Source organism: Cnephaeus nilssonii (genome assembly GCF_951640355.1).
Source record: "Cnephaeus nilssonii genome assembly, chromosome: 5".
Lineage (NCBI taxonomy): Eukaryota > Metazoa > Chordata > Mammalia > Chiroptera > Vespertilionidae > Cnephaeus > Cnephaeus nilssonii.
In genome coordinates this window covers 26,866,326-26,878,818 of record NC_137076.1, presented here as the reverse complement: position 1 = coordinate 26,878,818, position 12,493 = coordinate 26,866,326, and the positions used below count along the sequence as shown (strand labels likewise).

General features: G+C 45.9%; 1 protein-coding gene across 1 annotated transcript; it reads right to left on the bottom strand.

Moving 5' to 3' along the window:
- Positions 1-4,059: 4,059 nt before the first annotated feature.
- NFILZ (NFIL3 like basic leucine zipper) lies at positions 4,060-4,938 on the bottom strand (the record flags this gene model as incomplete). Its single annotated transcript, XM_079771030.1, has 1 exon — positions 4,060-4,938. One exon carries the CDS (start codon positions 4,936-4,938, stop codon positions 4,060-4,062), a length of 879 nt encoding a protein of 292 aa, XP_079627156.1.
- Between the last annotated feature and the right edge of the window lie 7,555 nt (positions 4,939-12,493).

Here is a 12,493-nt window from a genome sequence, read left to right as displayed (position 1 = left end):
AGAGAGACGGAAATGTGAAATGCCTAAATGTGAAAAGCAAAACTTTAAAACATTTATAGAAACATTTAGGAGGCTATCTTTATGACTTTGAGACATGGAAGGATTCTTAAGCAAAACAAAACTATACAAATCATAAAAGGTTGATAAATTTGGCTATATCTGATTTTCCAACTTTTGTACAACAAAACACAACAGGAAGGAATAAAATGAAAAGACAAGTAAAAAATGATGTTCATAAGTGACAAAGGATGTATATCTAGAATATATAAAGAGCTCTGAGAAATCAATAAGAAAAAGGTAAATATCCCAGCAGAACAGGCAATTATAGATGAGGAAACTCAAGTGGCCAACCGATTTTGGCAAAGATGTTCAACAGGTTAAAATCATTTTACACACCGGATTGTCAAAAGTCAAACAGTCCATCAAAACCAACTGTTGGCAGAACTTAAACTTCTTTTACGAGGGACTATAAATTGGAAATACCACTGTGTGGAACACTTAGGCAATATCCAGGTTGAGGACAGGTATCTCTTAGGATCTGTGATTCTACTCATGTGTATACACCATCAGCCAACTTTGGCCTACAGGCCAATTCCGGCCACATGTGTTTTGGGAAATAAATTTTATTGAAACACAGCTCCATCCACTTGTTTCCACATTGTCTATGGCTTTCAAGCAACAATGACAGAGTGAAGTCGATACAACAGTGGCTGTCTGTCCCACAGAGCAAAAACATATTCACTTTCTGACCCCCATACAGAAAGTTTGCCAGCCCTGCTCTGAACTGATGCTTCTCAAACTCTACTGTGGATCTCCCAGGGATCTTGGTAAAAGGCAGGTTCTGATTCACCAGTCCCAGGTGGGGCCTGAGATTCTTCACTCCTAACAAGCTCCCAGGTGAGGCTGTGGCTGCTGGTCTGTGGACCATGATTTGAGTAGCAAGAATCCAGGGAACACAGGATTCAGCCAGGATGTCTCTGAATCCTTATAGACAAGACAGAGAATGTGGCCTCATCAGCACTTTCAGCTCATTTTCTGTCTGCCCCTGGCATCACCAGTGATGGTGCAGACTTCCATTCAGGGTTTATTGCACCCTTTACAATGGCTAGACAGACCCGAAGCAGGAAGAAAGGTCATGTATTCACAGCCAAAGAGATCTCACCGGCCTTCAAGGATGGGTGGAAGAGGAACTGGATCACATGGTTGCACAATGTCTTAAAACGTAGTCCCCAAGTCAATCATGATTGTGACGGACATAACCTGAGGGGCCCGTGGATACTGCAGGGTGGGGCATGGCACTAGAGTCCTTTTAGCAGCTGCCAGGCAGCCACATGGAAGGCGGCCAGCAGTCCATTAGCTTTGGGCAGGGGCCACAGAGCCCAACACAGGAGAGTAATCGACATGTCTAGAGGGAATGTTCTAGAAACTCGGACAAGTTTCCTTTTGCAAACTCCTTAGTCTGGAGCACGTCCTTCCTTATCCATTTCCTGTTTGACACGTTCTGGAAGCTCAGAAAATATTTCTTGATGAAATATATGTATTTGATGAATAAGAAATGATTAGTATTCAGTTCCAAGAGTCATCCTATTTAAACACCATTGACAATAATAACAAGAGCAGGCCAGATGAAGGGGATTTTGAAGAATGAGAGTACATTTCCCCTGATGATTGCACTGCTCTGGGGCTGGGCAGCTGAGAGCTTCCTAAGAAGGAAGGGAAGAGAGGGGAGTTGACATTTGTTCGACATTTGCTGGGTCTGAGGTGTTATACACACAGTAAATGAGATTTCATATTCTCAAACCATCTGAGCAAGTGTGCTGATCTCTACTTTGCAAGGAAAAACCAGAGTCTCCTTCCACCACCCCAGCTGCTTCCAAACAGAGGAGGGGTGAGGGAGGGGGTTCTGAGTGACCCCCTGAGGTAAGAGCGGGATTAGAGGTAGAAGTTGGCAAGAAGCAGGTTTTTACTCTAGAAAAGGAAAGGTGTCAGGGTTTTGCAGGCAGTGAGTTCTCCATCCCTAGACTGGGCGGCCACTCATCAATAGACGCTGGGGAAATTCTATGATTTGCTTTAGGCAGACAATTCTCTGGCCTTTTGCAACTGGTGCTGGAAGGTCAAAGGGGGTGAGCGTGACCCCAAGGTGGCCAGCGCTCACTCCCCTGAGTCCATGGGGTGTGAGTGTGCTGTGCCCAGACACCTCAGACACCTTGGACACACTTGGCAGGGTGGCATCACCAAAAGCACCAAGCCACCCACATCTCCCAGCAGCGGATACTACTCCGCTGCACCCGCTCCCTCCTTTCCTCTCCCCTTAGGGTTTAACTCTCCCCTCAGTCAGAAGCAGAGCTGCATTAGAGGCTTCCGAAGGACCAGCCACAGCGGATGTGCAGCATCTTTGTGTTGAGAGTTGGCTCCTAGGCAACCTCAGTCTACCCCTCGCAGCTGTGAGAGCTGGCTGGGGAGAGACAGGCCAGCATTGCCTCGTTCAGGCAGCGCTCCTTCCTGCCTCCCCATGACTCTCTTGGGGGGTGTGAGGCTCTAAGCCAAGCTTAAAGGTGGGGAGAAGGCAGGACACTGGGGACTCCCCACCCACCTGTGTCCAGGGGCAGAGCCTGAGCTGGCAGCATAGGTGTTTGGAAGGGCAGGTGCTGGCTGATCCTCCCCTCCCCCACACCCCCCCCCCCATGTCTGACTGCTGCAGCTGCGACCACTAGGAATCCTTGTCTCTGTGAATCCTCGTAGGCAAAACAGAAATGTGGCCTCATCTTCAACGGGAGCTTGTTTTCTGCTCCAGCTGGAGGGCTGAGCACCAGGTGAAGAACCAGAACAAATGGTGAGCTGGCGGAGGGGGGCGGAGCTGTGCTGTGCGGGGCTCCCTGCACTGCCCAGCAGGAGCAGGGCTCCTGGGCTGCACACATTTGTGATTGTGATAAACCCTTGGAGGCCTGCGCTTGGTAGGGGGGCACCTGAGGCCAGCGAGCCAGCTGACCAGGGTGTTCAGGGCTCAGCGAGGGCATCAGCCTAGAGGACCTCCCACATCTCTGCCCATAATGGGAGTTGGGTCTTTTTTAAAATCCAGAATCTAATAAGAGCTTTAAAACTATATGGTTTGTTGCTGTTGTTTTAAATAGAGGGGCCTGAGTGAGAAACTGAGTTGGGATAAGGCTTTGATGAGCTCTGGGTCTTCGGGGTCCCTGGGAAACCTTTCCTGAAGAGTGGGCCCTTCTCCCTCCCAGCGGGAGTGTGTGTGCTGGGCAGTAAGCAGCCGGGAGAGAGGAAACTGGCCCCCTCAGGCACTGCCGACCTCTTCCGGTGACTCCCAGTCCTGACCCAGGACACAGAGGCAGCCACTGGAGTAGGTAAATCGATCCCCAAAGTAGGTGGTAAGCGAACCGCCAAGAGAACGCAAAAATAGGAGCATTGGGACATCTTGAGACATTCCTTCCTCCTTCGGCATGGTCCTCGGTGTATTTGTCCCCAAACCACCATCACCACGCCCATAACACCCACCGCTTCTCCCAGTAAACACCCCAAAGCCAGGAGGGTGTCTTCCTACTTGTCACTATGCTGAGCACAGAGGGAGGAGCACCAAGATCATAAGTGGGTGGGTGTGGGGACAAGTGAATTGTAAATAAATGAGAGAATGAATCAATGAACAAATGATAAACAAATGAGTACAAAAATGAGCAATTAAATGAATACTGGTAAATGAATGAAAGAACAGACGGATGGATGGATAGATGGAAGGGAAGGAGGGAGGAAGGAAGGAAGGAAGGAAGGAAGGAAGGAAGGAAGGAAGGAAGGAAGAGGTAATTACCCAATGCACATATTTTACACAGGACAGGAGCCATGGTATGACCCAAGATAGAACCCCATACCTCCTTCTAGAGGCCTGGTCACTGAGAAGTAGACTCCCCCACCAGCCCCTCACCCCTGCTTCTCACAGGCCTTGCCCAGTACTAGGAGCCGGGTCAAGGCCAAGCCACTCATCCCCCCCATATAACCCATGCTCAAACCGCCCCCCCCCCTTGCAGTCCTGGCCCTGCCCAGGGAAAGCCCTCAGAGGGGTCCCTGCCCCCCCTTGCAGCCTCCAGGTGCTCTGCCACAGGCTCGGGACTTGATGCGCAGTTTATGGGGCAGCGAGGGCTGAGCCAGACGCCCGGGATGGTTCCCTGGGGGAGAGCTGGCCATCCCAGATGGCAACCCCATGGGATCAGCAGTGGGTGTGAGTAACACCTCTGAGGGCCCCGAGGCCTGGCAACCAGTTTGCACAGGAGACCATAGCCCCCAGCAGGGCCAGAGCTCAGGTCTGGGTCCCCCATGCCCACCCAGGATGTGGCAGCTGAAGAAGGTCTTGGCTGGGACAGCAGCTTGCAAGGCCACATCCACATCCATTCTCTTGGGGTCGGTGGGGGCAGGGTCCTGGGGGAACCTGGAGGAAGTGGCCAGGCCAGTCCACCTGTGAGCCACTTGGCAGGCCTGGCATCCTGGAACCCCAGCGTCCAGGCAGCACGGCCTCAAGACGCAGCCATGCGAGCCAGGCAGAGCTGGGAGTGGTCCAGCCCCGGGGAGGGCGTGTTCCGTCCAGGGGGACGTCCACAGCAGAGCCTGCACGGGCAGGCTCCGGGCGGTGCCAGCGGGGGACAGGAGGCCAAGGTGACGCTTGAGCGCCCTCAGCTCAGCCCTGAGCAGAGCGTTCTCCTGGATCACTGCGGCCAGCCTGCCCTCCAGGGCCTGGTCATTGAGGCGCCGCTTCTCCCGGGACCTCTTGGCTGCTTCGTTGTTCTTCCGCCGCTTCTCCCAGTAAACCGTGTCCTTCTTCTCTTCCGGCAGGAACTCCCGCTGCCTGCGCAAGGCCGGGCCCCTGCCCCGCGCTCCCTGCAGGATCTTGCTGCGACCTTGGAGTGCATCTGGCAGGCCCAAGAGACCCAAATCCATGGCTACCTGGGGGACCTGAGGAACAGGGAAGAGGTCTTGGCCTGGCAGCAGGAGGCTGACCTGGAGGACCCCTCCCTCTCATTTACCCTCCACCTTCCCCCGTGCAGGAGGGGTGCAGGTGCAATGGGAATTTGTCCGGAGACCAGTGTGGGGGCAGACAGGGGTGGATTTGAGAGAATGGGAGCTCCTGGGATGGTTTGATGCCTGATGAAGGCGTGGATGAGGCCGCGAGAGAGAAGCCACTCTGCTGGGAAAGGCGACCACAGTCATGGGTGGGGGAGGGCAGTGGGCACTATAACCTTTGGGAGGGTTCCTTCCCCAACGTTCTTACCCCTGAGAAGGTCAGCAGACAAACCAAGGGCACAGTTCAACCTGAGCTCCAGGGTGAGATTCTTAGAGGCTCTGGAGGAAGCAGAAGAAAGCCTGAACCTAGAAAGAGAGAATAATTGTCCACAGAGTTAATCTAAGTCAAGTTGGGGTCAGAAAATAATTCACAATTTATCTGAACTGTGCCCATTTGTATACCAAGATCTCCATCTGTGACCAGTTTAATGCCTGCCCATCCATTCATAAGGTCATCTATTTACTCATCCACTCACTCAACTGTACAACCTCTTCTACCAACCTCCCAACTAACTCCCCATCCACCCATTTGTCCATTTATCCACCCATCCACCATCTTATTTATCTCTCCATACACTCATTCAAATATCCACCTATCCCCCATCCATTCATACAAGCATCTGTTTAGCATACACTCATTCACCCATCCATCTAACTTTCTATTCATTCACTGACAGATTTTTAAAGACATAATATTGTGCCTACAGGTAACAAAGAAAAATACACAAATATGACATCATAAACATTTTTAAATTTCATACATCAAAGATACTATTCACAAAGTAAAAAAGACAACCCACAGAATAGGAGAAAATATTTGCAAATCACATAAGGGATTAATATCCAGAATATATAGAAAACTCCTAAAACTCAACAACAGCAACAAAAACCTGATTCAAAAGTGGGTATAGGACTTGATGAGACATTTTATCAAAGAAGATTTACACATGGCCAGTAAGACAATGAGAAAATGTTAAACACCACTCATCATTAGGCAAATGCAATTCAAAACTACAGTGAGATACCACCTCACAACAAATCTGATGCAACTATCAGAAGACAGCAAGTGTTGGACAGGATGTGGAGAGATTAGAACACTTGTGAACTGTTGGTGGGAATGAAAAATGCTGTCGCCATGTGGGAAACAGTACCCACACCTGGACCTCCACTGAAAACTCCTAGTCCTAGCCAATGCCCTGAACACTCTTCCCCACAAACACACACAGATTGCAACCTTAGAATTCTGGCATAAGCTTATAAAAGTGTGAACTCTTAGATTCCTAAAAGCAGTGCTCAGTTCACACCCATCTTCCCACAGAGGATGAAAATAAACAAGTGAGGAAGATACTACATGAATTTTTTTTTTTTTGGACAAACCAGTGTATGGATGCATGAATGTTTTTTTTAGAATGAACCAATGAATGCATGAATATTTTTGGATGAGCCAATGAATGCATGAATAGTTTTTGCATGAACCAATGAATGCACGAGTATTTGAATAAAAATGTCACCTCAATCATTTTTACCATAATAAATTTAATTTTAAAAAAAGGATGCCCTAACCAGTTTGGCTCAGTGGATAGAGCGTCGGCCTGTGGACTGAGGGGTCCCAGGTTCAATTCCGGTCAAGGGCATGTACGTTGGTTGCGGGCACATCCCCAGCAGGAGGTATGCAGGAGGCAGCTGATCGATGTTTCTCTCTCATCGATGTTTCTAACTCTCTATCCCTCTCCCTTCCTCTCTGTAAAAAATCAATAAAATATATATTTTTTAAAAAAGGATGAGTGAAATGTGAATGAAGGAACAAATGAGCAGATAAAGTAATGCTCAAGGGCAGGACCCTGAGAATGGAATGCCATGAGCCTGAATGGGTTCTCTCTTCCTTAGAGGGCTGCGCCGGGGTCTTTCACCACCCACACAGCTCATCTAAGCCCCAGCCAAAATAAGTCCCCAGACCAGCTCTCACTCAGCATCCTTGCCCCAGTAGCCACAGCATCCTCCTGCCACCCGCCTGGCCATGTCCTGGGGGGCCCTCAGACAGGGTACTGACCACCATTCTAACTTCAAGGATGCTGACCAGAGCCCAGGAGTTGATGTGAATCAGCATGGAGGTCAAAGGCACGTGTCAGAGCCCTGGGGCCAGTGCATGGGAGGCACCAACCTGGCTCTGGAAGACATCATGGGGTGGCAGGCAAGCCCAGAGATGACTGGACCAGGGTCCAGCTGGGCTGGAAAGGGAGGGAGACACAGAACAGGGTTCTGTTACGCCAATTCAAAACCAGCAGTTGCCCAAGGAAGAAGTCCGTGCATGGGGTGATGGTCAGATAGAGGAGGGCCAGGCTGTCTCTCTGCTTGAGGCACGCCTCTCTGTGGCTTGGCCAGAGGTCCTCTAACCACCACCTCCCACACCTCTAGGGAGATGGCGAGGTAGATAGCTCCGCTGCCGGAGTTTATTTAGAGAAGACGCAGTGAGGGTTGGGTTGGGTCGGGTTGGGCTGGGCCTTCCTGTGGTCACAGAAAGGCCGTGCTAATGGGGGGCGGTGAGATAGGGAACGCTCCTTGGGAAACAGCATCCAGTGGGTGAGGAAACAGATAAAGGGTATCCCCCAAAGATGGCCCAGTCAAATTCAGCCCCATCAGCCTCTTCAGCCTCCCTGACCAGTGGCAATCAAAGCTCTGCTTGTTTCCTCTGCATGACAGGGAGCTCATTCACTCTAAAGTCACCCCTGTGAGGCTGGGTCAGCTGTCAAGGTCAAGAAAGCCCTTCTGGAATGGAGCTAATATCCAACCTCACGGAACCTTTCCATGTTGGAATTCATTATCTCTTTGTGCCCATGAAAACCTTCTCCTCCCTCTGGCCCCAAAAACACTTTTGGGACTTGACGCATCAATGCTCATGATTCCCCCATCGCTACTCTAGTCTGCTTTCCTCCAAGGAAGCACCTGCTATGTGTCTGGCACAAGCAATGTCACCATTTGCACTCATCACAAACCGAGGCTCTGAGAGGTCAAGTGACTTGCCTGAGTCAGCACAGCCAGACTCCAGAGCCACACCTTTTCTAACACACTTTTCCCTTCTTACACTGAGGACACAGTCTTGTTGTTGTTGTTGTTGTTGTTAATCCTCACTGAAAGGCATTTTCCCATTGATTTTTGTAGAGAGAGTGGAAGGGAGGGGAGAGGCAGAGAGAGAGAGAAACATCGATGTGAGAGAGACACATTGATTTTTGCCTCCTGCACATGCCCCAACCAGGGCTGGGGATCAAGCCTGCAATTGAGGTACATGCCCTTGACTGGAGTTGAACCCAGGATCCTTTAGTCTGTGAGCTAATGCTCTATCCACTGAGCCAAAGCGGCTAGGACAGGACACAGTCTTTTTTGTTGTTGCTAAAAAAATTTTTTTAAATCCTCACCTGAGTATATGTTTATTGATGAGAGAGAGAGAGAGAGAGAGAGAGAGAGAGAGAGAGAGAGAGAGAGAAACATTGATCGGCTACCTTACATACCAGCAACTTAGGTATGTGCCCTGACTGGGAATGGAACTTGCAACGCTTTTCATCTTTTTGTGTACTGAACAATGCTCCAACCAACTGAGCCACCTGGCTGGCTGGGGCTGGGGACACAGTTTTGAGTTTATTTAGTACCTCTAAATAAACAGAGGGGCAAAGTGTCCAGAAACTGCACTAATAACAATGGATCAGGGCTGTAATGAGTACCCAAGCTGCTGGGATGATGTAATGGGTGAAGAGAGGTAAGAGCTTAATCCTGCTCTAAATGGATTCAAATTCTGCTTTCCAGCTGAGTGTGCTTGGGCTTCCAATGTATCATCCGTAAGACAAGGATAATAGTAGCACCATTGGTTATGTAAAGAACAAATAAGATCAGATATGCGAAGAGACGGTAATAACAATAGAAAATGGCCCACACAGCTATTTTTATATTTGGTGGTGGTATAGAGCCTTCTCCCACTAGACGTCTGTGACCATACCCCTGTGGTTATCTATGTTGAGAATTTCTGTGAGAACCCTCAGAGACCACCCAACACAACAGTGTCCGTTTATAGATGCTAAAACTGGATTTCCTTTGAAGGTGGTAGATCAAATACACATTGAAACTGCCTCCCTCCTCCCCAAACACTTAAAAAAGACAGGAAGATGATAAGGAAGCAGAACCAAAGCAGATGTGCCCAATGGCAAGGGTGCCCCACCCATGGAAGTACAGTGCCACCTAATATGTGAGGTCAAGAGTACACACTCTCAGAAGACTCTCAAAGAGATGAAAAATTCACAACTACTTCATGAAGCTCCCACAAACTCCCCAACTTGAAGAATTTATACCAGAGGAAATAGAGAATACTGTACAATATTAAAATCTAGTACAAAAATAGATTAAGTTACTCAAAAATATAAAGGATGGGATAACAGCCATAAAAGAAGAATAGGAGATTATACAACAAAAACAAGTAGGTATAAATAAGAACCAGCTGGAACTATGAAATGAAAAATATAGTTGCTACAAAACTCAAGTGATGGGTTGACTAGTAGAAGGGAAACCCAAGACCCAGATCTGGAAAGGGACTTACCAAGGTCACATGGGATTTTAGTGGCAGAGATGAACCCAAAACCAGGAAACTAACAGCAGCCTTAAAAGACACATTAGAACAGATGCATTGAATTGATATTTTTCAAGCATTTCACCCTCAAGCATCAGAATATACATTCTTTTCAAGTGCACATAGAACATTTTACTGGATAGATCACATCTTGGGCCACAAAAAATGTCTCAATAAATTTAAAAAGATTGAAATAATATCAATCATTTTCTCTGACCACGTGGTATGAAACTAGAAATCAATGACAAGAAAAAGAACCTGAAAAATGCACAAACACATGCAGGCTAAATAGCATGCTACTAAACAATGAGTGGGTTAAAAATAAATTTCAATACATTAAAATTATCATACACCATGATTGAGTGGGATTTATTCCTGGGATACAAGTCTGGTTCAATATCAAACAAAATTAAGTAACATAAGAAATAAAAAGACACCTTGAGACAAATGAAAATGAAAACACAATGACTTATAGGACACAGTGAAAGCAGTCATGAGTCGGAAAATCATAGCAATATAGGCCTCCCTCAAAAAACAAATCAAAACAAAATCTCAAATAAACTTATAATCTTACAACTGAAGGAACTATAAAAACAAAACAACAAACAAATCCCTCAGTGAGTAGAAGGAAGGAAATAATAACAATCAGAGTGGAAATAACCAAAATAGAATCTAAAATGATACAAAGAACCAATGAAACCAAGAGCTGGTTCTTTGAAAATATCAAAAAAGATTGATAAAGCCTTAGCCAGACTCATCAAGAAAATACGAGAGAGGACCCGGATAAATAAAATAAGAAATGAAAGAGGAGAAGTAACAACTAACACCAGAGAAATACAAAGGGTTGTAAGAAAATATTACAAGCAATTATATGCCAACAAATTGAACAATCTGAAAAGTATAGAGAAATTCCTAGAAATACACAATCTTCCAAAACTGATTCAAGAAGAAACAGAAAATCTGAATAGAACTTATTACAACCAACAAAATTGAAGCAGTAATAAAAAATAAAAAAAACTAACAAAGTCCTGGACCAGATGGCTTATATTTGGTGGTGGTATAGAGCCTTCTCCCACTAGACGTCTGTGACCATACCCAGAGCTCATTTCATTTCATAGTTCCCAGGTAGAGTTTACCAAGCATTCAAAGAATTAGTAACTACTCTTCTCAAACTACTCCAAAAATTTCAAGAGGAGGGAAGACACCAAACTTAGGTTATTAGGCCAGTATTTTGTTAACTCCAAAACTAAATGAAAACATCTTCAAAGAAAGAAAATTATCAGCCAATATCCCTGATGAACATAAATGCAAAACTTCTCAACAAAATATGAGCAAACCGAATTCAGCAATACATTAAAATTATCATACACCATGATTGAGTGGGATTTATATCTGAGATACAAGTCTGGTTCAACATCAAACAAAATTAAGTAACATAATACACTACAAATCAAGTAACATAATGCACTACGTAAAAATAAAAAATCATATGATCATATCAATAGATGCATAAAAAGGTTTTGACAAAACCCAGCATTAATTTATGATGAAAACACTCAGAAAATGGGAATTCAAAGAACATGCTTGAACATAATAAAGACCATATATGACAAACTCACAGCTAACATCGAACTTAACAAGAAATGTTAGCAAGGATGTGGAGAAAAGGGAACCCTCAGCTCGTGCACTGTTGGTGGGATTGAGACTTGGTGTAGCCACTATGGAGAACAGTATGGCGTTTCCTCAAAAAATTAGAAATAGAATTACCCTATGACTCTGCAATTCCACTTCTGGGTATTTATCCGAAAAAAAAATCAAAACACTAATTAGAAAAGACATAAGCATCCCTCTGTTCCTGGCAGGATTATTTACAATAGATATGGAAGAAACCTAAATGTAAATCAATAGATAACTGAATAAAGAAGATGTGGTACACATACAATAGAATATTACTCAGCCATAAAAAAAGGATGAAATCTTACCATTTGGGACAACGTGGATGGACCTAGAGGGTACTATACTAAGTAAAGTAAGTCAGAGAGAGGAAGACAAACATCAAATAATTTCACTAATATGGGGAAACTAAAAAACAAAATAAACAAAATAGAAACAAACTCATAGATACACAGAAAAAACATGGTTGCCAGGTGGGAGCAGGGATGGGGGACTGGGTGAAAGGGTGAATGGATTAAGAAGTACAAATTGATAGTTACAAAACAGTCACGGGGATGTAAAGTACAGCATAGGGAATATAGTCAATAATATTGTAATAACTATTCAGTGTCAGGTGGGTGCTAGACTTCTTGAAGGTGTCTATGCTAGACACCTCAAACTCATATAATATTGCGTGTCAACTGTAATAAAAAAATAAACATTTAAATTTTATAAAAAGAGAGTGCGTTGGCTGCCTCACAGTTCCCCCACCCACTTGGCCAGAGGGCAGCCTACAAGTTTCCATTTGTTTTGTGCGAAGAGGGGAACTAAAATGACCACGAACTCTCCACTGGTTCTAAGACGCGCTAACATTCACAGGCAAGAGGCGGCATTTGGGTGGCCAATGAACATCTAAAAATTTGTTGGCCCCCACCCCCCACCCCTCTCAACCCTTACCAGAGAAATACTCATTTGTTTTCATTTATACAATGAGATACAGTTTTGGGGTTTTTTTCCTGCTGAAATTGGCAAAGATTTTTTAAAAATTATAAAACTCAACACTAACCAAGGATGTGGTGAGATGGGCACTTGTGTACCTAGAAGGTGGAGGTGTGAATTGCTTCCTGGAAAAGCAATTAGGCGATATGAAATAAAGGTGGACTCATA